Source organism: Nuphar pumila, chromosome 5 (assembly GCF_984573655.1).
Source record: "Nuphar pumila chromosome 5, dmNupPumi1.hap1.1, whole genome shotgun sequence".
Lineage (NCBI taxonomy): Eukaryota > Viridiplantae > Streptophyta > Magnoliopsida > Nymphaeales > Nymphaeaceae > Nuphar > Nuphar pumila.
In genome coordinates this window covers 120,770,160-120,797,831 of record NC_143253.1, presented here as the reverse complement: position 1 = coordinate 120,797,831, position 27,672 = coordinate 120,770,160, and the positions used below count along the sequence as shown (strand labels likewise).

The 27,672-nt window shown below is 37.0% G+C and overlaps 1 protein-coding gene across 1 annotated transcript; it reads right to left on the bottom strand.

Moving 5' to 3' along the window:
* Positions 1–3,439: 3,439 nt before the first annotated feature.
* LOC149838411 (65-kDa microtubule-associated protein 1-like) lies at positions 3,440–8,714 on the bottom strand. The gene is made up of 8 exons (XM_090006559.1): positions 8,573–8,714; positions 8,194–8,397; positions 7,517–7,774; positions 7,183–7,398; positions 5,271–5,822; positions 4,891–4,978; positions 4,520–4,668; positions 3,440–3,992 (listed from the first exon to the last, which is right to left on the bottom strand). Exons 1-8 carry the CDS (start codon positions 8,642–8,644, stop codon positions 3,675–3,677), a joined length of 1,857 nt encoding a protein of 618 aa, XP_089862685.1. The 5' UTR covers positions 8,645–8,714; the 3' UTR covers positions 3,440–3,674.
* Positions 8,715–27,672: the final 18,958 nt, after the last annotated feature.

Sequence of the window (27,672 nt, the reverse complement as noted above, 5' to 3'; positions counted from 1 at the left end):
ACCCCAAAATATAAATACAGGTACTGCGTGAGGAGGCCTAACGATGGAGGGATGTGGTGATGGGTTGAGAGTCATCACATTCTTTAAATTTAATTTTGATGTTATAAACTTATAGGACTGAATTAAATTATTTATATGATTGATAAATTTAATTTAATTCAATGTATGGTTTGATAGATCTGTAGTCTACTTAATCTTTTTAATCACTTTTTTTAATAAATGATTTTTGTTGTGATTTTCAAACTATTTAAAAAAAAATTAGGTTAAAATTTTGGGGCATTACAGGTGGTGCTCAGTTGTTGGGCAGTGGAGCGGTCAGAGGCATTAGAGAAAACGATGAAAGAGAAAAAAAAGAAAGGGGGTTATGGTTTTAGATGGGTCAAGAACCCTTACATATTTTTTCTTTTGAGCTGAAATTATGATACTACCTTTGTCCTTCCATGTTATTTCCTTTTGTGACCTATGTATTTTTCATGACAGATTCCTCTATTTTTGGGAAATTTTATAAATAGGTCTGCTTTCTGGAAAACACCCAAGTTAGGGTTGTAGTTTCTGTTTTTTTCAGAACAACCCTTGGACTTTTTAAAATTATAGAAATTCATCTGTACTTTTCTATTTAACTCAGAAAGTTTTGAATATTCTATTTTCAAGGTTCTGATTTATTGTTTTTGCCAAGAACTACCTTTTAACTTTTTTTATTTTGCGAAAAGTGTTTCAAGATTGCGAAAAAACTCACAGTGTTTTATCCAGAAAGGTTTGGATCTAGATTGGATAAAGTTGGTACATATAGTTTTTTATAGACCTGGTTGGATTAGGTGAAACTTTTAGATCCAATTATAATCTATGTTGGATCTCTACCCTCATATGGGAGAGAGATTTTTAGCACGCATTGATATTGGATCTTGAAATAGTATGTGTTTGTATATTGTTTTTTTATATGAGTTAATATTTTGTTCATATTTTTTATCATATTAATGTCTTATTATTGATCTAGTTTTTTATGATGGAACCTAAATAGATTTGGATCCAGTTGAGTATTTTTGGATCCTGAAAACACCATTAAACATGCTTGCACTATTATCATGCTTGAATGTGTCATCTTATAAGTTTTGAAGTTATTTTGGGTGTTGATTAAAATAACTCAACATGGATCAAAGGATTGAGATCCAGTTTTAGAACTGGTTTTGGCTTAAAATTGTGTGACATGTACTTAGTTATGGTCTAAATATAATTTGTACATAATAAAAGTTAGTTGAATTCATATTACATAACTACGTAAAATAACCTATAGCATGTGTGAAAACCATCATATTTGAAAATGAAGGAAATACACATGGCTATGTAAAAAAAACTTATAGCATTTGTGAAAACCTCGTACTCATACCTGAATATGAATGGACAAATCCATATGACTATGTGGGAAATAACCCATAGCATGTATGAAAACTTGAAAATTGAAAATGAATGATAAAAAAGTTTATATGATTATGTGAAAAATAACTCATAATATAAGAGAAAAATATCATATTTAAATATTGATATAACCTAAGGAATTATATAGGTTTATTTGGTGCATGTTTTGCCATCAAATGTTATATGGAAAACATTATGCACCATTTATAATACAATGTGGGTGTTTTTCCCATATAGCCAAGTGAGAAATATTGGATTATGATATAAATCTAATGTGGTCATTGGGTCTCACACATGAAACCCATATCTCATATATTGGATCCAGGTATTGAATTCAAAGTTAAATCCAGGTATTGGATCTAAAATATGGATCTAAGTATTAGATCAAAAGTGTATTATTAACTCATAACATATGTGAAAAGCATCATATTTGAAAATGAAGAAAATATGGAAGACGGTGAAAACCTCATACTTATACCTGAATATGAATAGACAAATCCACATGATTGTGTAAAAAATAATTCAGAGTGGGTGTAAAAACCTCTTATTTGAAAATGAATGATAAAAAAGTTCACATGATTATGTGAGAAATAACCCATAACATATGAGAAAATATCATATTTAAATATTGATATAACCTAAGGAATTGTACAGGTTTATTTAGTACATGTTTTCTCATCAAATGTTATATGCAAAACATGATGCACCATTTATGATACAATGTGGGTGTTAACCTCATATAGCTAAGTGGGAGATGTTGGATCTTTATACGGCTCCAGTGTGGTCATTGGGTCTCACACATGAAACCCATATCACATATGTTAGATCTAGGTATTGAATCCAAAGTGTATCATTGGATCTCATACGAGAATTCAATGAACCGGAGTAGTGAGCCAGGAATCCTATGACTCACTTACGTTGAAGGCCCTTGAGTTATAAACCACTAAGATAGGGGTGGGCCCACAACTCATTGGATTTAACTTGTTAAGAATCCAATGACATAGTTATGGTTGAAAAATGGTTACCCAAGGGAGGTTATATTTACCCAGCCCCTGCAACAGTTCGATGTCTTTATCGATTACATCCCCTTTGAAATAGGCTGTTAACCTAAAGCTTTCATTTCTCTCTTCTTTGTCTCTATGGTTCTTCTCTATCACTGCACACCTCGGCCCCAAAAACCTAACAATGTCAACAGCCAAAACCCAAAACCACCAATCCAAGATCACCATGGCCACCTTCCAACATTAAGCCCTAATCCTCTCCATGTTTTTTTGACAGTTTGTACCAGTGTCGTGTCTTTATTTGAATGCTTTTGAGACATTGTGCAAAAGAGTGCCCCATCTGAAAACTCCCCAAAGTTGTGCCAACCCTTATCCCTGTTGTCATAGTCACCCTCAGATCTCATTGTTGCAAGTAGTTTTGATCAAATCTGAACCCGTAGGTGTGTTCTACATGGACCTTCTGATAAAGATCAGTGTTTGAATGGTCAGAATCTGACCTGTGTAGGACTTTTCAACAAATAAAAATTCAATGGCTGCAAAAACAACATTTTATAATTTAAAATTATTTTTATTGGTTAAAAAACATGATCCAAATCGATTCCTATCGAATCAACTATGCCAAATCCACTCATGGAGTCAGATTCAATCAAAACAACTCGCAATAACACGATCTCAGGATGGGCACGACAACAGGATATGACGTTAGGAATTAGGATCCCATTCCACCTTGGTCTAGCAACAAACTGAAACAAGCCCCAGCTACCTACACCATGTGAACAGCTAGGATTCGGATAAACGTACACCCAGGCCGTTGAATTTGCAGTCCTCTTTCCTGAAAGAGGACCCACATTTGCAATGCCACTGTGGGTCCCATTGTGTTTCTTTGGAAAAACCCCAATTTAAAACCAAACAAACTGCAGTTCTTTCCAACAAGAGAATCAGCCTAGCAAACCTAAGCTACCAAATACAAGATTGGTGCAGCCTCAGATAAATGGCTTTTGCTTGCTAGAATAACTTCAACATAATTATAAGAAAACAACCTCTATTAAAAACAGTGGCACGTGATGTGTAGCCAAAAATGCAGTTTTTCTAAAATCTAGAATCTACCAACAGCCAAAGCATCTCTTCCTTACTGTCAGAACTTAGCCCAGATATGATCAACATCAAGGCATATATAAACACTAATAGAACTCGCCTAAAATATTATTACTGCTTACAAATGGAACACTAAGCAACTTGATCAGCTAATTTAGTTTATTGTCATGGAGAAGCTGGAACTGGTTCACATCCTCCGGACACATGTGATGCAGCATCTTCTTCACTGATTGCAACATGGTTTACAGGGGCTGCTGGCCTCGAATGATCTCGCTTTCCATCTTTACTTGCAGATCGGACACCATTGCTACCACTCTGATGAACACCAAGGGAGAGCCTCCGGTTCGGTGCGCCATTCGCTGCACCTCCATTTACACGTGGACTAACCACCTTCTTTGGACCAAGCGGCCTATTGGGGCTCGGCCTTGAAACGACGAGAGTTTCCTGCTCAGTTGTGACTTGCTCATGGAACCGTTTCTGGTCCTGGCAATGTAAAGGGTCCATTAGTTGAGTTACTGATCACCAAAATGGATGCACATGGAACTATATAAACTCCCATCAAATGTGTAAATTGAGAAGTTTTCTTGGAATATATCCGAATCTAAGCAAGAGAGATTCAGATTTAGTACTTGCCCTTTTCCCTTCAAATCTGAATTTGATTAGGCAGGGGCAAATAAAAGAAAAAGCATTAAAGCCCTCTCTCACACACACACACACACACAGATATATATATATATATATATATATATATATATATATATATATATATATATATATATATATATATATATATATATATATATATATATATGTTTGTTTCCAAACTGCAAAATCTGATACGAAAGCAGTTGGATAGCTGATCTTCAATATCATTGGCAGGCATCATTTTCTGAGACAATTTTAAAGAGGTGCAACATGCTCTATGCAAACATGGTACAAGAATACACAGACAAAATATCAGATAAAGAGTTAAAACAACTGGTGTAAGTTAAAATAATTTCATATCTTACCTTCATCTTTCGTTTTTCTTCTTCTCTGTCATGCCTCAGCACGAGATACTCATCCAGCATGGCAAGCAGAGGTACTCCATCATACATAAATGGCACACCCCTGTCCTCTTCCCATGCTCGTGCCTTAGCCACTAAAGTATCAACCAGAGCTGCAATAATAATGCAGGATTCATGTAATTAGAAGCATTAACAAAGACACAAAAGTATCACACACACACACACACACACACACAAGGATGAGCGTATGCCACCCACCCACACAGTGTCAGATGCTGCTGCTGCAGCAAGAAAGTCTTGAGACCACCACTGTGAATTATTTTAACATGACTGCTATTCTACATTTGAAGGGTGAAGTTGCAATCTCCACTTACAAGGAATTTTGTTAACTAGTATACGAGCTTTTTCTGCGCGTTTTAGATTTATATGAGCACCTCTACTGGAATTATACCTGTTCTCATCCTGTTTCAGAGCACACATCAGAATGTAACACAATATCTAGACTGTCAAAAGTCTTGACATATTCAACAGTTACAAGCATAAAAATAAAATAGAGGTGAACGAATGTGGTAAATCTTCCAAACAAATGGTAATCACATGAATGCTGGTAGCCTCCTTTTTAAAAAAAAAACAGAGCAACAACAACAACAACAACAACAACAATGTACACAAGGTCAAAGACAAAGATGGACAAGCTTGTATTATGGGTAGACATTATGAAAATGTAGCGTGAAGTCACAAAATCACAGATTACCCGATTATAGTCTTCAAGCCAGCTTTCTTCCTCACAGGCTGACATCCACTTTTCAACTTTCTCCATTATTTCTTTTCTACTAAGAGCCTCTTCCTTGGCTTTTAATATTTGATTATCCATGTTCGCAAGTAACTCAGAGGGCTCAACATTCTCAGAATCAATAAGGGCCATTATCTTTTCACGAGCAGCCTCTGAATCTATTTCCATGTGAGCGTGAACACATATTTCTTCAAGCTCAGCTTGTTTTTTAAAAGCAATCTCCTTCATCTTGCTTGCCTTCAGCTGGTCTAGCCTTTCAACTTCCATCTCAGCCTTCATGGATTTGAAAGCAAAAATATAAGTAACTTGTAAGTAGCTAAGAATATTAAAACTAATGTGTAAGTAATCTTCTCTAACCTGCTCAATCAGATCTAGAGCAAGGGCCCCGGGCACAGTGACCTCATCAACTGATGCAGACATGTTACAAGTAACATGATCAAATAAGCTCCTCTCCTCCACAGGTGCATCCATCAGGTTCCAAAGATCGCATAGCTGTCCGGCCAGCTCTTGAAGCTGAAACAAGCTTAACTTAGTCAATTCCATGTGACTTGATCGCTAGTATGAAAGCATGATAATCTTTATTTTCAGCAGTCAAGCTGTAATGTTACATTACAAACCACAAAATGCTAAAATTATTAAGCAACAATTGCAGTCAAGCATCAAGAAGGAGAATGCCAAAAAACTTTTCATAAAAGCACTAGCAGAAGCTAATAAAGCATGCAAAGAATGGAAAATATATCAACATTACTCAATAATGTCCATACTTATTACTCTAAATTCATAAGTTGTGTCAAATATTGATATCTCTTCCACTGTCCCTAGTCATATGCTGGTAACAGAAAAAATAAGAAACAAAGCAGGAACACAAGATTAATTGAAAAATACACAAAAATGTCAGCAACAACATTATCAACATGTGCAGGAACAAGGGCCATACCCAAAAAGTGTGAAACTTATTCAATTTACAAAGATGCATGAAATTACTAAGCTCAAGTAATATCCACATGTGATGCTAATATTTTGCGGTTCAGCAAAGCCTGGTTGAAAGAAATCAAATAAGATATTCATACAAATAATTGCAGGTTATGCCTCGACCTTAAATTTTTTTATTTCTGATTATCAATGCCACATGCATTTCTGTGCAGCCATTGAAGTCGCCTTGTTTAATTCCTGCTTGTTCTTTTCCTATTTATTCCCACTATCCTGATGTATCACTTGTTCAATTCACAAAATTAACAACCACCAAAATGCCAGCATAGGAGCAACCTACACCTAACATGTCAAGTAAGCAGCCTTAGCATACAGCATCCAAACCATCACCTTCAATGTCAGTCCTCATGGAGCTCCTGCCACAATAATGGGTCATCTTGTCATCCCATTCAGCCAGAATTATGGCCACATCAAGTTGAGTTTGATCATTCTGGTCATTACATTAGCATCATCTTTTATGTTGAAGAGTATAAAAAATTTGAAGAGCTAGAGATAAATTAACTATTGAAGAAATTTAAATGTACCTAATATCATGTGGCATGCAGTGCAAAAGAAAAGAAATAAAAAGTAACGAAATATTGTAGCCACTTCTGTGGACAGAATGCCATCCACCAGTCAAAAAGAAAAATTGCATGACAACATCAGTATTCCTGTGTCTGTTTTCTCATTTACCGCAACAAGTTTTCAAATTTCTATGACATGCTAACCAGAAAGTGTGATGGTTAACCAAATCTTCAGAGTTCAGGGCATCCACAATAATATGCATTGTTATGAAACTCTGTTCAGGATCAACTGTACAAATCAATTTATTGTAGAAAGAAAGCCAATATCATATGGTGCCATTCAATATCCAACACCTATGACGCAGAAAGAGATAGAAGACCTTTTGAAGCCTTTGTTTCTTGTCTTCTTCCAGTGACTGCACTGTGCTTGCTAGCCTGGATAGAGTGTCGTCACTAATGCTCTTTGATTGGACACCAACCGAGTCATCTAAGCTTGGGTGAACTTCAGTAACAGTGCTGAAGAAATCCATCCCTAGAACAGCACACAGATCATGAACGGTGCTAACAAAGTCCAGAACCTTGTGTAAATGATCACTCTGTCAAGACATAAGGTAAAACATTGATCACATCATCATGCAAAATCACCAATCTAGGTAAATTCTGCTTTTGGATATCATGCACAAAGCAAACAAAAACCAATGCAAAAGAAATAACCTTCTCCTTCTGAAGCTCCTGCAATTGGGAATGAAATTCATCCAGCTTCTTAAGGGATAGATCATTCTCATCCACCTTTGGTGCTCCCATTCGCTCACCAAGATCTAAATCCCCAGAGATTTCGCAGCAGATTTTCTGAATCTGAGACTGAACGTCCGCGAATTCCTCTATCCTCTCTTCCTTTTGCTTCCAGAGCTGCTCAAGTGTTGGTGCTATAGCTGCAAGCTGCTCCTTGATGGTCCCAGTGGTTTTTTCAGGCTGCAAAAAACATCCATAAGATGAATCAATCAGACAAACCTTCACAGGTTGCAGTTCTTTTTGTTTTCTCTTTTCTCATGAAGGCAGAAAATCAGAGATGGCCTAGTACTGTATTGTTCAAATGTCTCCAATGCTCTCATGAAGATCATGATAATCATCACCCGAATTTGTTTGGTTTCAGCAATGATTATTGTGATCTTCGTGAGAGCATTAGAGATATCTGAGCAATACAATAGTAGACCTGCATGAATTTGTTTGGTTTAAGTGATGGTTATCACGATCTTCATGAGAGCATACACTTGCACGAATTTGTTTGATGCAAGCTTACTAGCCAAATTAAAAGCTTGCCAAAAGACATGCCAACCAAGAGGACACAGAATCGACTGAAACAAACCATATACATAATCACAACTACGTACAATGCCAATAAAGCTCTTTTCTCCAAGAGTTGCAAGCAGGCTGGCGAGCTCGGACTTGGCATCAGCCAATGCCTGGAGAAGTTCTGCCCGCGACTCTGCGGATTGATCCACTCTCCGTCTGTAGACGTCCACGCACTCGCGCTCCAACTGAAGCAACATCTTCTCCCGCTCCTCATCGCTCTCTCCAACCTCATCCCAAATTTGCTGCATTGTAGTTTTAAGGTTCTCAAATCGTCATCCAAAGCATAAACACACTTAGGGGGCCTTCTGCACCCCCGCGGAAAATAGCTTAAGAGCATGATCATTGCCAAATACAGAAGTACACCTACAGGGGAAAGTACCTAAGCTACTGAATCAAAGTAAATACTCATCCAATCACCTGCAATTGCTGAAGCAAAGACCCACAGGTCGTCTCCCTAACCTCTGGATTCTGTGCGCCGGAGATCGCCATCGTTCTTTTCTCTTCCTTTCTACTTTTTTTTTCGCGAGTATCTGCAAAGGGAATCCGCAGGGTGCAGAGAGACCTGAAAGGGATCTGGGGTTAGTTTAGCAAACCAACTTACAAGGGGAGGTGGACAAATTTACATTCTTAGTTCCCCACCAAATTATTGAACCCATGATCTTAACAATCCAAACTCCAGATGGTTTCAAAATCCATCTCGAATCCATGGCCAACATGAACCACATTGTAGGCACAATGATCAATTGAACTGCAATCACGCTTTCCTCAATTCCCTCGATGATTAAAATAAAGAGAAAAACAAAGGCTACTCAGAAAAAGAAGAAAGAAGAAAGAACTCCAGGAGAACCGTAAGAGAGAGAGAGAGAGAGAGAGAGAGAGAGAGAGAACGCAGTTGATTTCAAACACATGACAGTGTGAGCACACTACATTTACAGAGGCTTTACCACCACCACCACCACCACCAAATCTCTCTAATGCGCCTTCAAATCTATGGTCCCCAAGAAACAGATGGGTTTTCTTTCAAGATCTCTCAACTGTGGTGATCTGAAGAGCGAAAACAGAACAAGGTAGGAAGAGAGAATTCGCGGTATTGTGCAACACCAACCACATAGTTTCTGAGCACTAGAGATCTCTCGCAGCCATTGTCGCTAAGGGAATGTTCTTCAACCGAATGAGATCCCGGGAGCCCAATTTTGGAGGACAACAAAAAATGGGACACCCCCATCATAATGTATCTTCTCCCTTCTTCCTTGAAGAAGAAAGAGAGATACCCCAAGAGTCGGTGAGAATGGAGACCGATGACAGTCGAGTGTGGCTAGTTTGCTTACCTGTTACTATCATGCCATCTTGGAGCCACGCCTTACTGAGGAGATCTAGAGAGAGTAGTAGTAAGTGTGGGGAGGAGTGAAGCAGGGGTTAAGTGGGAAGAAGACTCCCAGCAGCGGTCTTCTTCTTTCAATGAAGCTTTTTCTCTGACAGCAGAGGCCCTCATTAAATATTCGAAAGATTTCCTGATTCATACCACTTCTTATCTGTTATTTCAATTAATTACCGATATTTTTCAAATCTCAAACCTAGACCTAATCTTTCACAAGAAGTATCAAATAAGGACTTTAGGTTTGCTTCACCCAAATCAAACGATGAAAAACATTGATTTAAACGTTTTTTTTTAAAGCTAGGCCGAAGGAAAACCCATCACATCACCAACCTCACATTGGCAGGCATCCGGTTGATAGAACCACCAAGGACCTCACCAACGGGGGACGGGGGGCTTGGCTTGTCTGGTAGGAACAGCTAGTGCACGTCACCTTGTGTTGCAACATTGCAAGTTCAAATCCCAATGATATCATTGTATAACTGGTATGGTCTGCCTAACCCAGCTTGCCTTTCAAAAAAAAAAATCCGTCAAGAACTCGCAGTCCAATCGAGAGTATACTCAGCTTCAATGGGTAAAACCTGTCAAGGTCTCACAGTTTAATAGAGAGTATACTCTTCTTTGACTTAAGCTTTCATGAATTTTGAACCATGATCATCCCGTGTTAAGTGACAAACTAACCAACAAGGCCGAATTCCGAATTTTTATGAGCAGGAAAAAATTTATTTTTGGCATTATGAAAAAAGAGAAGGGATGAAGGGTATTTTGGCTATTTTGAAGTATTTCAATCGAGTTAAGTGATATAAGAATCATCGTGGGTCAAGAGAAGTCCTTATTTGACAACAGAAATTTTGTACGTATTTAGGATTTTTAAAAGCAGAGGTTTCTTTTTTAAATTATGCGAATTTTTTAAAAAGAGATTCAACATCAAGACTCTCCTCATCAACTTTCATATTAGCTTTTCATGCCTTTATCAATGATAACATATCTTTGCATTGGAATCCGGGATCATGATGCAACCACACACGTTGGTGAACAAACTTGGACCAGTAGATGTTTTAATCAATTGGTGCATATGAAATATTTTTTGGGTTCTCTTATCATTGTCCCTGATTAAATGAATTTGAATTTTTACAAAAAATCATATGAAAATCTTTCTTTTGGACTATTAGCCTGCGACTTATTCATAAACAAAAATCTACACAACCCACACATTAAATTTTCAAAAACTAAGTATTTAGGTCTCTTCGAAATTTTCATGGATCTTGAGGCTACTTGAACCTTTCGCTATATACCCAAGTTATGGATCCTGGTACGTGAGGACAGGTAACAAGATAGAGAGTTTTGCAAAATTTAATTAAAACAATCAAAATCCTAAAAAATAAAAATAAATCAACAGAATAACAAAAGCGATGCACACACACAAAATGTGAAGCTAATTTGTTGACTGTCATTAAGATTTTCCTAAGAATGAGCATTATCTTAGTGACACCGATTGTGATGTGATGGGGTTGTTTTGTATGACAACAACAGTTTATGGATGCCAAAACTAATGGTCAACCCGGGCGACAGTAATTTACACATGGTGCCCTAACATATAGAAAATTTATGTTTAGCCATGTCAAATTTTAAATATTTAAGATAGCCATCTAAACTTTTAAAAATTTGCTCACAAGACTTTGTATCGCAAATTGGGAGCGAGATGTACCCAGGATCTGCAAAATACATTTAGCTTCAATTTTACTGCTGAATTTTGTATTTGGATCTTAGTTATGTATTCGATCCATTTGGCGTACATCACAATTAAGGTTTTCTTTCAGAAACTTAGATTAGACATTAGATTAATTATTATTATTATTATTATTATTATTATTATATATATATATATAGAGAGAGAGAGAGAGAGATGAAAACTTGTTGAATGGAATATGCTAAACAAAACATGTGATCTTATGTGCTTGATTTTATAAGGGGTGTTTGATTCCGAGACATGGTAGGCTTTTATAAAGTTTGAAAAATTAATGGTCCAAAATCTTCGTAAGTTTTTGAGGCTTTAAATATCCCTTTTTTACATGGAAAACACACGATCCAAATGTTAATTCTTATTAAATAGACCATGTCGAAATGCATCTATGGGTCGAAATTGCAAAAAAAATCTGAAAAGCTCTCATTTAACATGTTTTCATCACTATATATATTTATATTTCTATTAGCAACTATATGAACAATCTAGCTGGAAAATCATAGGTTCAAGTTGTATCCACTTAATCTGACCTACCTACTAGATGTCTTCAACATGGTCTGTTTTCTAGAGAACACACATCGGATCTTCTTCTTTCAATGTAAAAATATGATTTTTTGAGTCATGAAAATTTAGTACATTGTAGGTTGTTAATTTTTTAAACCCTTTGAAAACCAAATTAGTTGTAGCAAAAACATAATTCAAAACCTTTTTTCCACTAAAGAAACTATGTACATCACATATACAAGGTTGGATTGGTTAAAAAAAGAGAACAAAATAAAAAGGTGTTTTCTACTTAGATTGCATATATAAATGATTGTTGCACACACACATATATACATATGTATATATATGAGGATGGTTAACGTTTGTCTATAAATGTGAGTTTTCGTTGGGATACACCAAAGGCACATTAGGATGACTGCACACATAGAGCTTTCGTTGAAATCTATCTACAAGAGGTTCAAAAAGGCAATAGACCATAAACACACTTACTAAGGAGGTTTGGGTGACCGTGGTGAAAAAATTTGCTCAATCAACTCATTTGCTTACACATTCAAACAATCAAAGAACCATTAGGGTAATGTAAAAAATGATTGAAAAACATGAGTGTACCTTTCTAAACAAACTAGTTTGAGTTGAGACCAACATTCATACACTGTATCAGTTGAATTTTAGGTTGAGTTTGCCAATGTATACTTGAAACATATTTTTTTTGTATAGATAAAAAGTTTTGAATTTTGGGTTGATTTGTTATATATACATGTTTTACGTTTTGTAGAAGTTTAAAGATTGTGATAAATTTAAGTTGAGAGGACTTAAGTTTCCTAATTAATGTGATATTCTTTTTTAGAAGGCTATTGCTATAGGTTAAGATATATTGACCCCATCCGAAGTTCTTTCTCAAAAAAAAGAGGTTGCTACTATTGAAAGCAACACTCATGCAAGCATAGGATTAAATGAGCTTGAGGAGAAGGAAAACATTTCAACGCTGCTACTTCTACTACTAGTGCGTTACCTATATGACATCGTAGGGAGTTCGTGGAGGTATCAAATTTAGATGATGCTGAGAACAACACACGTTGTAGGAGGAGGTCTAATGCAAATTAGATGATTGACATCCAAAACAAAATGTATGAGACAATCATTGATAGACGAAGTAATACAAAGTTCAGCTTTATAGGTCAAGCAATCAAGCTTCTGAAAAGGATGGAGGGTTTGGAGAGACACAATGCTCTTCATGTATTTGGGTATCGACTCCTTAGTAATAAGAAGAAAGTTGAAGTATTCCTGACACTTTAGAGTGATGAAAGCAGGCTTGTATGGTTGAAGGATAAATAGGATAATTGTTGACACATTGATTCATGGGTTTGTAATAACTTTGATACTTTTATATTTTTATGGTTTGTGTTTATTATAACTTTGACACTTTGATACCTTGATATTTTAATTTGTGGCTCTTTATTATCATTGATTTATAGGCATATAATAGCTTGATACTTTTGTGGTCTCTTTTATCATATTATTAAGGTTTTTGTATGTTTATTATAGAGTGATTTGTGCATGTTTAGCTATGAGAGCATTGATATATGTTTTATGTATGCTTTGTGGATATTTAGTAATCATATTATATGACTATACATTTATTAATTATGTGAATAGACTTATAATATTAATTATAGTAGGTGATTATGGATTCATATGAAGAAGCATCAGATGTTGAGAGGTTTGAAGAATATTTGTTAGTAGTTTTATCAATGGGTTGTGTAGTGACTTATTTTTTGAATTATATGATAAAAGATCTTGTGCACAACTAGTTCATTTATAGTATCCATCATGTGCATCATATACCCGAGGGCCACTGAAGACTCGCTTATGATACCATTCGCATGAGAAGCATGTCTTCAAAAGACTGTACAATTATTTTAAAGACAATGACTTGTTGCATGATAGCGGAGAAGTCGAGGTGAAGAAACAATTATTTATATTCCTCGTCACTATAGCTTACAATGAGAGAAACTAAATGGTACAATATATGTTGAGTCATTACCATTAGTAAGCACTCTACTAATGTATTGAATGCAATGATGACTTTGGTTAGGAATATGATCATCCTACCATCATTCAATTTAGGAAAAAACATTTGCTTATTTTTCATGTAAATAAGGTTTATTTACATTTGGCAACTATATATTTTTCTTTTTGTTTCACTAGAAAATTGAAACTATCAGATCAACCTGTGTTTACAAATTGTAGTTTTCAATCCAAGAAATATCAGATTTGGCCATTTCTTGGATGTACAAAGAAAAACATCGTTTGAATTTGCTTGTGCATTACAAGAAGTGGAGAAGACTTGTTCTTAAACAATTATTCTGCTCAAGCTAAGTGGACCACCATGCTGTCACAATCCACCATTTCCAAATTACCTGCCATTTCTGTGAGCACCTAAAAGAAGCTGGACCCGATAAAGTGTCTCTGAAACATGAATCACCTCTCATCCTAAAACTTAATTCTGGCCAAGTGAGCTTGAATAGCTTCTGAAATTTTTTGCATAACCAATAAATTTGTGCAGCATATACATACAACATCTACTTACAATGATGTGCCCTTCCAATTCTGTCATTATTCTGTGTCAACCAATAAATTAAGATGATTTTTACTCAGCTTAGTGGATGTACAGGTACATGAGTAGTCTTGGTAATAAGAGAATTAAGCTCTTTGATATGGGAGGAGGTAGCGATCCTACTGCTGAAAGCATTGTAAAAATGGCTTCAAGTGAGACAGTCAATTCTATTATCCAGGGAAAGAGAATGTTAAAATGCCATGAGTAAATTTGGTTTTAACCTTGTTAGTTCTATACCTTTTTATTTTATCACTCTTTTGCTTTTGCCTGCCTTGTAATCTTTCCCATTTTTAATGTTCCCTATTTATTTTTGAGTTCACTTTTAATTCTTTTCACAATAAACACTAGTCCTAATTTTTTGTTTATTTATCCAATTTAAGTCCTTCCATTTCAGCTTCTTTAGACATTTTGTTGCATTTGTTACCTTGCGATTTTGTGCATAAGTCATGACCCGACCCACCTCGAGTTGGGTTCAGGTTGGGCTGGGACGTGGGTTTAACCTATACCTGACCCAGATCCGACACACCTTGAGTTGGGTTCAAATTGGCCTGACCCACCTCGACTTAGATTCAAGTTGGGTTAGGTGGGTTTAACCCATGACCAGACCCACCCAGCTCGAGTTGGGTTTAGGTTGGATTGGGTGGGATTGACCTATACCTGACCCACCTTGAGTTGGGTTTAGGTTCGCCTGACTCATGACCAGACCAGACCTACCTCAAGTTTGGAGTGGGTGGGTTGAACCTATACTAGACCCAAACCTAACCCATTTTAGAAGGCCGATGGTAAGTTGGTTCTTTACTACAAAAATAGTAAACATTTATAAAAAAAGAAATAAAAAATTGGTGCCAGTTTTGTGTGAGCATGAAATATTTGAAACATTAATGGAAGGCTTATTAAAAATAAGTCAAAAAGCTAATAGCTGATAGAAAACTTCATATCAAAAGGCTTTTATCAACTCCCATATTTCCTTTCATAAAAGGTCTTATTTATGGGATCAATCAGTAAAACTTCTTATATAAGACACTTCTGTCAAATAAATAAAAAGACACCTGCCCTCTGAGTATAACGTCACAGTGAATCTTAAGGGTGTCAAGCGGTCCTGTTTGGTTTGGACCCAAGTGAAATCAAACCCTGATTTGTGATACTGGTACTCGAGTCCAATCAAACTTACCATAAGAGAAACCATACCCAGATTCTATACGGATTATATAAACCATACCTAGTAAAATAATGTTTTTTATATTTTTTACATTGAAAAATTACGGATCTTAGTCGAAACTTGGGTCTGGCATGGGCTACAAAATTTCACAAACCATACCTGGCTATATATATTAACCGGACCCTGAGTCTGATCTGAATTCTAATCGGACCTCCTTGTTATCACCAAACCTTGACCCGGTCAAACTCGATCCATCGTAACCCCTATTAGTGATCCTTGTCAAAGTCACCACTTTATGACATGTTTCCTGTCAAACTAAAATTTAGTTCCATTCATGGGGGCTTCGTTTGTCTTGTAGCAGCATCTGCTAGTGCACGTCACCTTGTGTTGGGACGTTGCAGGTTCAAAACCCAATGGTATAGTTGTATAACTGGTGGGTCTGCCTAACTCAGCTTGCCTTTCAAAAAAAATTTCCATTAAGCAATATAATTTGCCTTGGATGGGTGAGAATAATGTAAGGACCTTGGTGAATATTTTGCTTGATTTGATCTGATGTGGTAAAAAAATCACATTGATTTTCTGTGTTTTTTTCTTGGGAATATCAAACAAGTCATTCCGACCAGCAGCACAGGGTTGCCCATGTGGTTAGAGCGGATGGTGATTGTCCGTTTGTACCTGAACGTCCTGTGCTTGATTTACGCTACAATTGTACCCGTGACTAGCACGGTGAAAAAGTCACTGACATGATATGCAATAAACTTCTCCTCGAGTAGCTGCCATCTCCTTTAACGAGCCAAACTTTACTGTTTTTTCCAAGGGAAGCGATGAGAAGCAGATTTTCATATGCAGGGTATGAATATTTGAGTAAGCACGCTATGTGAATAAGGGATGGGAAACTTCTTTCACATAATTTCATGTGAAAGGGCAACATGTGAGGAAAAGTGTTGTGGGTGTCTTGAACCTTGGACCCGTTTTGATTCATGATCTAATCCAAAATTATTTTTGAAATTGTACAATAAGAATTTTCAATGAGATTTGTAGTGAAGATATGGATGCATCTAATTTTTCTTTATGTACTTGATGGAGTTTTATGCTCTTAGTGTATATGTTTATGCCTTCTTTCAAAGGTGGGTGTGAGAGTTTTTAGGTGTATTGGGGATTAGGGTCTTGAGAGCTTTGTCTTGTCATTGTATTTTTTTACATCTTGCTAGTGGATTTTTGCTTTTCCTTTGCCGGTGTAAGTAGGCATGAGTGCCGAACTACTTAAATCTTGTGTCTTGCTTTCTTCTTCTCTTTATTCATGTGGTTTGCTCTAGGACCCACATTGCCAGCATGAATTTCCTTTCATTCATCCTCTCTTGGCATAACATGTGGGCTTAGTCATTAAAAAAAAAGTGCTGTTTGTTGAAAGGAAAGGGCTGATAAGCACATATGAAGGACACCAAAATCTTTAAAAAATACGGCAGCATGGATGAGGGATGCTAAATGTCTTTCACATTGGGGGTAGGTAATGTGAAAGGACAAAGGATGAGGGAAAAATCGGGTCCCGCACTACTAATCTGAACTTTTCTCTTTCTCTTGCCCGAGTGTTTGTTTTTATGCGGGAAAATCTGAGGCCCATATTGCCAGTATAGAGCTTTCCCATGAGAAGATCCAATTTTCCCCTACAACAAACAAGTAAAAGATGAAGAATTGGACACAAGCTTTATAATCTAGTAGAAAATGTTTGTCCCTAACATTCAGGTTCTAAGATCCAATCTCTACTTGTTTGTTTCATTCCCATGAATGGTAAAGGCCTTTCTTGGGAAAGGCCACAGATTTCTAAAAATTCCTACCAGTTCAGCCTTTCCATGAGAATGTTTTTATACGAGGGAAGGTATGAAAAGATTTGCACAAAAAAAGTAATAGGTGGTGAGAAAAAACTAGGGCTCACTTATGCCAGCATGGCAGTTTCTCACCACAATAGTTTGTTGCATGGTTTTAAAACTGGCCGAGTCAACTCATTGACTTTGCTGACTCGGCTTGGCCCTCCAACGAGTCAACCCGGCAAGGCAAACTCGGCTTGCCAAGACTCGAGTTTGACTCAGGCCTGACTCGGGCGAGTTCTGGGATATTTGAAATTTGATTTTTTATTTGAGTTGAAACAAACATGAGACAAAGTACTGTTGTTACAGACAGAACATATGTTTTGTCTGTTATGTTCTAAGGGTCTGTCCAATCTTGGACAAGCAATCAGACCCTTAGGGTCTCTTGTGAGTGTGTCCTTAGTGGTCCTTGTGTTGGCTAATTTGGTGGACTGATGTGCTCATTGGATTTGTGGTATGTGTGCTCGGATCTTCCGTGTGTGTATGTGTTAACTTCGTAACATGTACTAGGTATCACTATCATAGCATAATCAACTATAATATTCATCATGTATTATCAGAAGCATAAAATTAAGGAACTAAGTATATGTTGGAAACTGGTAATTGGCCTTGTGGTAGCCAGTAGCTAGAAGTCACTCAAGAGAGGATTCGTAACGTTTCCATAAATTTCTACCAATAAGACAAATGTCAACAGAGCTTCACATAAGTTCTTGATTGTTTGACAATGCACAGAACCATCAAAATACAAAAATCCCGCTAATTCATAAGAAACAACATTAGGAGTAAGTGTTCATAGGGAAAAGAGTTTTAGCTCTGTTTGGGAGTGAACAACCAGGATTTTATATGCTGCATCTCTTTCGAGAATTTTTGTCATGCCACTTAATTTCATATTCTTCAACTTACTCCATAGTCCTTTGTCTAAAAAAGAAATTTGAAGGCTATTTAGCAGGCTATCCTAGAGTTTTTTGCTACTGCATTAGTTGCTTTTAATGACCTTTGTTCATTTGTCAAGGATGTACATTTATATATGGTCACATGGACAACAAAAAGGACACATGACATGCCATTGTTGTTCAATTTTTTCCATTAAGAATACTGTATAAGGGGGCATGACACAAGGGTAACCGGTAAGTTGGGAATATTCCTGTGAGATAGTCTGGCAGAGATCAGCCTATGCATTTTTCAATGTTACTGCTCTCTATGAATGGTTTAACTAGAAAATGACAAACCCAGGCAGTAATACAAGCAAAAACCAAGCTAATTTAGTTGATGCCAATTGTTATCAGTTCTCTCTGCGCAAAAGGGATAGCCAGACGAGATAAGATTAAATGAAGAAAAAGGGATAGCGAGACGAGACGAGTTGAATCTCCCACTCATTTTGTCTCACTTCTCGTCTCGCAGTGAAAAAACAGAATAAATATAACAGGCGAGACAAGCTGGGGAGACGAGACGAGTTGAAGCTCCCGTTTTCTCTCGCAAGCCATCATTTTCTCTCGCAAACAAGCAGATTTGAAGCCCTTGTTCTCTCAGTGAAATAGGAAACCCCGTTATCTCTTGCTATTCCTCATTCTCTGTCGAAACGGTCGATCCTCAAGCCGATCGTTCTATCTGCGCGATCATCCTCAACAAGTAAGTCTATTATCCTCACGCAGCACAGTGATCATCCTCAGCTCGTGTTATCTCTGAGATCATCCTCAAACAAACACTCCGATCATCCTCAGCTCATGTTCTCCCTGCGATTATCCTCAGATCGTGTTCTCTCTGCGATCTCTCTCGGTTAACTACCTTTGAGGGGGTTTCATTCGCCTGATCGCTTTCGCGGCATTTCATGATCTGCGTGTTATTGGGGTAAGTATCCGTCTCTCTTCTCTCCTGTCATTTTTTCTAATCGTACGGGTTTTTTCTATTTGCTGTTCTAGAATACACCATACGTTTCTGTATCATTGCATTGCACCTTTGTTCGAGAGATCTCCATAACCTTCTAGCTCAATTCTTTGTCCTCGTCAAGTCAATGCTGAAATTTTGCATTTGGTCCCCCTTTCTTTGCTGGATCTAGAGCATAATACAACGCCTGCATCTCTTATGAAAATGTTGAGCGAAATGTATTTCCATCAAGTTGACTGGAACTATAGCCTACTAAAAGAATATGACAACACATCTTAATGTATGATTCGTTATAAAGCCTGACAAGTGACTAGCTAAGGAAGATGCAGAATCATAACATTGAAGCCTATAGTGGGACATGATACACTGTGTATTATGAAAGTCTACACAATGTGGTCAAGGTTCCAGAACTGAAACATTTAAGGCAGCAAATATGCACAAGGCACTTTGTACAAGTTACTATAAGACAATTACACTAATAAATTCCAGTTAATGGTGGGCGATAGTTAAATTGTCATTTCAGCTGCATGAGCTTCTATTTAGACATGCTACACTTATGGAGCTTAGTATTGTTCCAAATGGATGACTTTGAGCTTAGCTTACACAGCTAGCTTCAGCCTTCTGGTAGGGGATGCACACCCATGAGTTGCAAACTTGTGGCATCCCTTCAACTTAGTGAGTTTCATGATTCACCCTGCCAGATGAGTGGAGCCCTTGTGGGAATATGCCTCTTAGCAAGAGCATAATGACTAAAATGAGGATCAAAGCCAGGGTAGCTTGTGTATTTAAACAATCGGATCAACAATAAAAATACTTAGGATAAAGATACTTTTGAAAATATTGGTGGCTGACCTACTTTTCAAACCAGTAAGATCCTACAATCAAGTGTCTGCTATAATTTTTGTATGAAACCCAAGGATAGGCACTTTTTAATTTAGGACACTTTTGAGCAATTTGACCATGTCACATTTGCTTTGGGTTTTAAACACTTGGATTTAGAGTTTTAGATTCTCCTGTGAATCCAGACCAAATGGGGACAATTTATAACCAATTATTTTGAAAACCTAAGTCACACGGACTTGGATAGGGAGGCGACGCACCCGCGTCGACACGCTCCGACACGGGTGTGACTTCGGACACAAGCCAGACTCGATCAACAGGTGTCAACTTTGATTGAGTCTGTCCACTTTATAGACTCGGTCAACTTTGATTGAGTCTAGAAATGTCCATTTTGAAATACATTTTGGATTTGGGTCGGGTCCGAATCCGACCCAAATCCAAACTTCATCTGCATCATTGGGGCCGAACACTAAAAGGGGTTTACGATAGGGGGAGGGGCTTACCCTATCGATTTTGCCTCCCCCCCCAGCCCCTGCAGCTTCCTCCTACACTCACGCCGGCGATCCAAACTCCGGCGACGCCAACCACTGTCTCCCCCTTTCCTCCGTCAACAGGTATGCCCCTCATTCCCACCCTCTCCTCTTCGTCTGGCAGGGGGCTCCCCCTTCCTCCTTATTTTTCGGCATGTGGCGGAGTCCCCTGCCTTGTTCTTTTTTTTCTAGCAGGGGGCGGAGCCTCTGCTAGAAAATAAAGTATGGCAGGGGCTTTCGTCTCCTGCCGGAAAAAAGGACGAGGCAGGGTGCTCTGCCCCTGCCTCGTTCTTATTTTCCGGCAGCCCCCCTCCCCCTCCCCCTCCCCCTTCACCCTCTGCTCGCAGAAGAGGGGCTCAGCCCCTCCCTGTGCCTTCGATTCACAGAGGAGGGGCTCGGCCCCTCCTCGTTTCCCTTTAATATATATATATATATATATATATATATATATCCGAGTCCCCGTGTTTGAATTTTTTGAAATTGCGCCACACCCGTGTCGCACCCGCATCCATGTGACATAGGTGAAAACAAAGTTTTCTGGACATGAAAGGGGAAAATTCATGTAAAATATATATTATGCATCCTCATTCCTAGTTAAGTACTGTATGTGAAAAAGATGAAGACAACCGACTCAATCCAAATTCATCAAGGACACGCTCATATCCTTGTTTGACACATCTAAAAACTTGGTGTCTAACCTACTAGTCCTGATTTAAGTAATTGTGGAGCAGAACCAAACCTCAATGGATTTTGATTTTGTTACGACAATGAAGCTATACATGATACTTCAAGTACAAGGTTTTGATGATGAGCAAGTGGAATCAACTGCATTTCAGCTAAGGCTATGAAGAAATTGAAGAATTCAGTGAAGAATCTTTGAAGACGAGTGTGCAAATGTTTAATTCATTAAAAGTCTTAGATTCTTGTAAGAGCCTTACTTAGAGTGCATATTTAGGTTGCATTTCACCTTAAAAATCTTTAGAAAAACTTTTCTAAAAAGAACCCTCATGAAAATCTTTTTAGAAAACTCTTTTCTTAAATTTTCATGTTTATTAGTCGACCAATAGACTTACCAGTCGACTAATTCTTTCGCGTCATATTTTCTAAAAAGTCATTTTTGTCAAATTAGTCGACCGAAGGTTTTATCAGTCGACTGGACAGAATGTCTGTTTTCTGGAAAATTAGCAGCAGTCGACTAATAGTTTTATCAGTCAATTGAACAGAATATGTGTTTTCTGAAAATTTAGCAGCAGTCGACTAATGCTTTTTGTCAGTCGACCGAACAGAATGTTTGCTTTTCAGAAGATTTTAGCAGCAGTCGACTAAAAGTTTTTCAGTCTACTGATGATATTATCAGTCGACTAACTTTTCTCAAGTCGACTAAGTTTCAAAAGTTCATATTTTCAAACGGCTAGATTAACAGATCAGTCGACCGACGATAACGGTCAGTCTACTAATAACTAACTATTAGTCGACTAACTGATGTTTCAGTCGACTAATTTTGTCATTTTCCTTAAACTTCAAAAAGGCGTGTCTTTTCATTTTTCAAACGTTTTGATCGTTCGAAATGGACCGTTTTGATACCCTTTCATACCCTCAACGTATGGAAAACTTTAACTATAAATATGAGTGCATTGTACACTAAAAAACAACAAGAATTCAATCGATTTGAATCATTTACTTATTGCTTTTCACTCCTATTCATTCAAGTATTTGTTTTCTCACTCACGTGATATTTTTCACTTCAGTTTTTCACTCAAATCACTTTGAGAGATAGTGAATTCGTGAGTAGAGTATTTCAACAACCTCAAAAGCAAATAGCATCTCATTTGCATTCAAAAGGAAGGCTCATAGGTTGTCTTGTAAGTTGTTATTTTTTTTCTGTAAAAAGAAGGACTCCTTGGTGTAAAGGAGTTGTTTGCTTTCAGTAGGGTTGTTACTGAAAGTGGGACCAGTTATGGTCTGTGTAATCTTGTAGTTTACAAGGTTGATAGTGAAAATCTCAAGCGGGTTTTGCTTGGGGACTAGATGTAGGTCGGGTTAGACCGAACCGGAATAAAATCTTGTGTTCTTTGTGTGTTTGCTTTGAGATTTGCAAAATCATTAAATATTCTGCAGACAATTTTTAAAAGCACTATTTACCCCCCTCTAGTGCTTGTTGCCTCGATCCTAGTGCACTTTTATTTGGTATCAGAGCACAGGTTTGCTATTACTTTGATTTGACCATTATCTAGCATGGCAACTACAACATCTCAACACAAAGAAGGATGCTCCTCTATTCGTCCTCCTCTCTTCGACGGAACAAACTATGGATACTGGAAAGTAAGAATGACAATATTCTTGCAATCCATGGATCTCAATATCTGGAGAGTTGTTTCAGAAAAGTACAAAACTCCATCAACTGATTTCAGCCGATGGACCGATGATGAAAAGAAGACTGCTTCACTGGATGCCAAAGCCATGAATGCATTATATTGTGGCGTTGACAAGGTAGAATTCAATCGCATCTCTCAATGCTCTACATCAAATGAAATTTGGCATACTCTTCTAGTAACTCACGAAGGTACGTCAAAGGTAAAGGAATCTAAAATTGCTTCTTTAGTTCATAAATTTGAATTGTTCAAAATGAAGCAAAATGAATCTATATCGGACATGGTAACTAGAATGACCGATATAACTAACACTTTGAAATCCCTTGGAAAAGAATATTCACAAGTGGATTTAGTCAGAAAGATTCTAAGGTGTTTAACTCCTGAATGAGAGAGAAAAACCACTGCTATTGAAGAAGCAAATGATCTCATACTCTCACTCTTGAAGACTTAGTTGGTAACCTAATGGCATATGAGGTCCAACTTCAAGACAGACAAGAAGAAGAGCCTAAAAGAAATCTCTTGCTTTTAAGGCTACTTCTAACTCAGAAAATTCAGAAGAAGATGAAGATGAAGATATTGCCCTCATCACAAGGCAATTCAGAAGATTCATCAAAAAGGGAAGATTTCAAAGAAAGCAGATTCTTCCATTCCCAATAAAGTAAAGTGCTTTAACTGCAAAAAGGCAGGACATATCAAGAAAGATTGTCCTATTCTCAAATTCAAGCCCAAGGACCAATTCAAGAAGAAAAAGACATTTCAAACATGTTGGGATGATAGTGACTCCTCTTCCGATAAAGAATCAAATGAAGAAGTCGCCAACATGTGTTTTGTAGCACAAGAAGATTCGATAAGTCAATTTGACTATGATGAGTTATTTGAAGCATTTAATGATTTATATGCTAAATTTAAGAGTCTTAGTTCTAAAAATAAAGAGTTAAAAACTGAAAATTTAACTCTTGACTCTCAAAATAAAGTGTTACTTCAAGAAATAGAAGATCTCAAGAAGGAAAATTCTTGCCAAGCACTTGAGATAAAAGAAATTGGAGTTAGAACCAATCTCTTACAAAAAGAAATATCTAGTCTTAAAGAAAAGTCAAATGATCTTCTTTCTATAGTGACCAAATTCATAAATGGTCAAGAGAATCTAGAAAAACTTCTTGGTTCTCAAAGATGCTCGGTTAATAAAACCGGATTGGAATATAGCTTCTTTGATACACAAAATAGACCAAACTATGTGGTGAAAAATCAAAGACATTATTCTCAACCTTTTGTTCATAAAACTAAACTTTCTAGTTCTAATAGAAATGCATCTAGATATGATTATTCTAGACATGGTTTATTCTAAATCCTTTTATAGAAAGAATATTTATTATCAAAGGAAACCAAAATTCAAATGGATATGGGTTCCTAAGACTAACTCTCATGGACCCGAAAATAGAAAGGGGTCAAATGTTCTGTTTTCTGATTTTGTTGTAGGTACACAACATAAGGAGCAAATGGATATTGGACAACGGTTGTTCCAAACATATGACTGGAAGGCCGAAGTTATTTTTCACCCTCCAAAATAAGGATGGAGGAATCGTCACCTTTGGTGACAATAACAAGGGAAAAGTGATAGGTATAGGTAATATTGTGTGAACACTCCAAATTTTTCAAAGATTTACAAAATGACCTTTTTGCCCTTGACTCTATTTTCTGAGAAGATCAAAGTGATTTAAAAGCTAAATTTCAGTCTTTCTTCAGATTTCTGGATTAAATTCCATATTGATATATTCAAATTCAGCTCCGGATCTGAACTCAGTATTTTAAATCCAAATCTGAGCCCCGTTGTCCGATTTCCAAAATAAAATCACAAAAATACCAAAAAATGATTTTGAAAGGTTCGGGCAGCTCGTCCGGTACTCTGTTGGATCCTCGACCCTATATTTCTCAGTTCGAAGTTATAAACTTCGATTATTTCTCAAAAATTCGGACATAAACCCATTTCTGAAGAAATTTTCTCAAAATAGTTTCTAAAATTCTCAGAAAAACTCCTTTTGTAAACATTTTACAAAAACATCAAAAAAAATAGTTTCAATCTTTGATTTCTTGTAAAGCTTTAGGATTTTATTCTAAAAATACAAAAAAATAGAAAAATAACATGAAAAACCAAAAAAAAAAATTGGGAAAAGTTACAAGAAAAACAAAGGATTTTTAAGCCTTGTGAAACAATTTTCTGAAAACATCATTTTCATAACCTTTTTTTTTAAAAGTTCCCTAAAAAAAAGAAGCCTCCTTTTGGAATATCACAAAAGATCCAACAAACTCTTCTCGCGCCTTCTTCCTTCTCCTCTCCACCGTCCGATTTTGCAACAGTCGGCTGGTTCCTCCATCCTCCATCTCCAACGAACCACCTTCGGGAGCCTTCCACGCCCTCCTTAAAAAGAGGACTCCATCTTCTATTGAGGGGATCCCTGATTTTTCCTGGAGATCGGCTTCTCCCTTCAAGCATCCCTTATCGGCATCTCTCCTACCATCCATCAGTTTCATTGGGTTTTTTTTTTGGGAAGACATCGAGCTCTTCGGCATCCATTGCAATCGACCTTCACCAAAATTTCCTCCCTCGGAGCTGCTATTGATATACATTAAACTCCTCATCGAGCAACATCTGTAAGCGGAATCAAAAGAATCAACCGAGCATTTGTTAATCCTCCCCATCGATCATCTCAATCTAAAGGAGGACGGCTATCTCTACGAAATTACAGGCAAGTAACCCTGTTATCCTTTCTTTTGATTCTCTATTCGTATGATTTCCTTTTCTTTTACGCCAGATTTCTGGTCTTCAGCATCAATTTATTTTGATTATTCATATTTGTTACCTAAAACCATGTTCACTATTCTGTTTTAATCTCCCGTTCACGCACCATAGATGGCGTCAGATTGCTTATAGCAGCTCTGGCCCATCTTGTGCAACAACAAAGGGGTCTCATAAATCCCCACACTCACTTTTCATGACTCATTTAATCGGATCTCCTCATTCTATGCATGAGTAAGACCCTGTTTATATTTGCTCTTTGGTTGATTTCTCATTCACCTTTTTAATCTCCTTTCGTCATTTCCTGTTCATGATGTTTTCCAGTCCATCATTTGCTACGTATTATTGTTACTCCAGCGATTTGCGTTTGGAAATGATGAAAATAGCTGTTGTATTATACCTAAAATCGTATCTTCATAAGAGAGGATTCAGAACTTTTGTTGGGTCATTCAGCAAACCAATTGCTCAGGGATGATATTTCCCACTCCAAATCATTTTTGCCATCTACACATCTGCTATTGAAGTTATTTGCCTGGATCGTTATTAGCATATACTCCTAAAGATCAGAAGCTTGGCGAGGATGGATACTCCGGTTCAATGCTTGTAACATGTGTTCACCTTCTTTATTTTCCCTCGATTTGGATTATCTATCCTTTTACCTTCATATCATGAGCTTTTCTAACATTTACCCTTGTTGATTCCTGTGATGTTTCATTGAGACTTACATATCTACCTAAACTCATGTTATCAGATATTAACAAATTTTTTTTTTCTTTTTTTTTTTTGGCCATGTTGAATCTTGATTTTCCTTTTACATCATGATCATTACGTTTTGGTTATAAATCATTGTATGATAGTCTTTATAAGGTCTGCATATCGTACACAGATCTATGTATGCTTTTGTTATTATCAGAATATCCCCAGCTAGTGGCTGGTTCAATTATAATTCCAAAAAAAAAAAACTGTCACCAGCATTTCGTTACTGGTTCTCTTCATGATTTCAACTGTTAGTTCCCTCATAGCCGCAATATAAGGGTAGTTCATCTCATTTCTCATACTGCTATGTAATTCAAGACTGTGAAGGTTCCTTGAGATCAAATCAGCAGTACATATTTAAGATGTTCAGGAATTCAACAAGTCTTGAGCCTGAGGTTTAAACCTTTCATCCGTCAATGCTTCCTGAAGTGCAAAAAATCGGAAAGCTTTCTTAAGAAGGTTTCACTTTCGATGAGCATATTCAAGTATGTGCCTTAGAGGGTATATGTTGAAATCTGTTTATTGTTTTGAGCATTGATATTGCAGCAAGAAAATCAAGTTTTATGTTAAATTCCTGTTGAAAATGCAAAACATGGGTTTTGAATTCAGAGCATGTGAAAACTGAGGTTTGATCCCATCACGTCAACAGTATTGGTCAATGGAATAGCATTCATTCACTTTTCTCAATTAGCATCACCAATCATCTCTGTCTGTGGCTGGCATGATCGGCATTTTTTTTTTTACTAATAAACTCTTGTGACTAATATGGAACAATGATTCTTGTCTAGAACTTGTACATTTCTGTAGTGTTCATTTTGATAGATTCTTGTATGCTATATGTTAATAAAGGTTGTAATGGGGACTGTATATATATAATGTGATGAATGGGCTCAATAGTTGATTGAGCATTGCCTGACATTCTGGGCAGAAGCTTTTACAGCAGGAAAATCCTATGGTTGAGTCATCTTCTTCTAGTTTATATCTTCCATAGCTTTCAAAAAGGGGATTCTGAAGGTGCTCCCTCATTAGAGGGAGGGGCAAGTCGATAATACAGGATGGTTACAGTAAGTTGCATGG

Excerpts from the sequence above, each read along its gene's own strand:
- LOC149838411 (XM_090006559.1), bottom strand. The coding sequence starts at position 8,644 with ATGGCGATCTCCGGCGCACAGAATCCAGAGGTTAGGGAGACGACCTGT. Across the intron at positions 7,775-8,193 it reads AAAAGAGCTTTATTGGCATT|CCTGAAAAAACCACTGGGAC; the intron begins GTACGTAGTTGT and ends TGTTTTTTGCAG. Across the intron at positions 3,993-4,519 it reads AAGAAAAACGAAAGATGAAG|GACCAGAAACGGTTCCATGA; the intron begins GTAAGATATGAA and ends TTACATTGCCAG.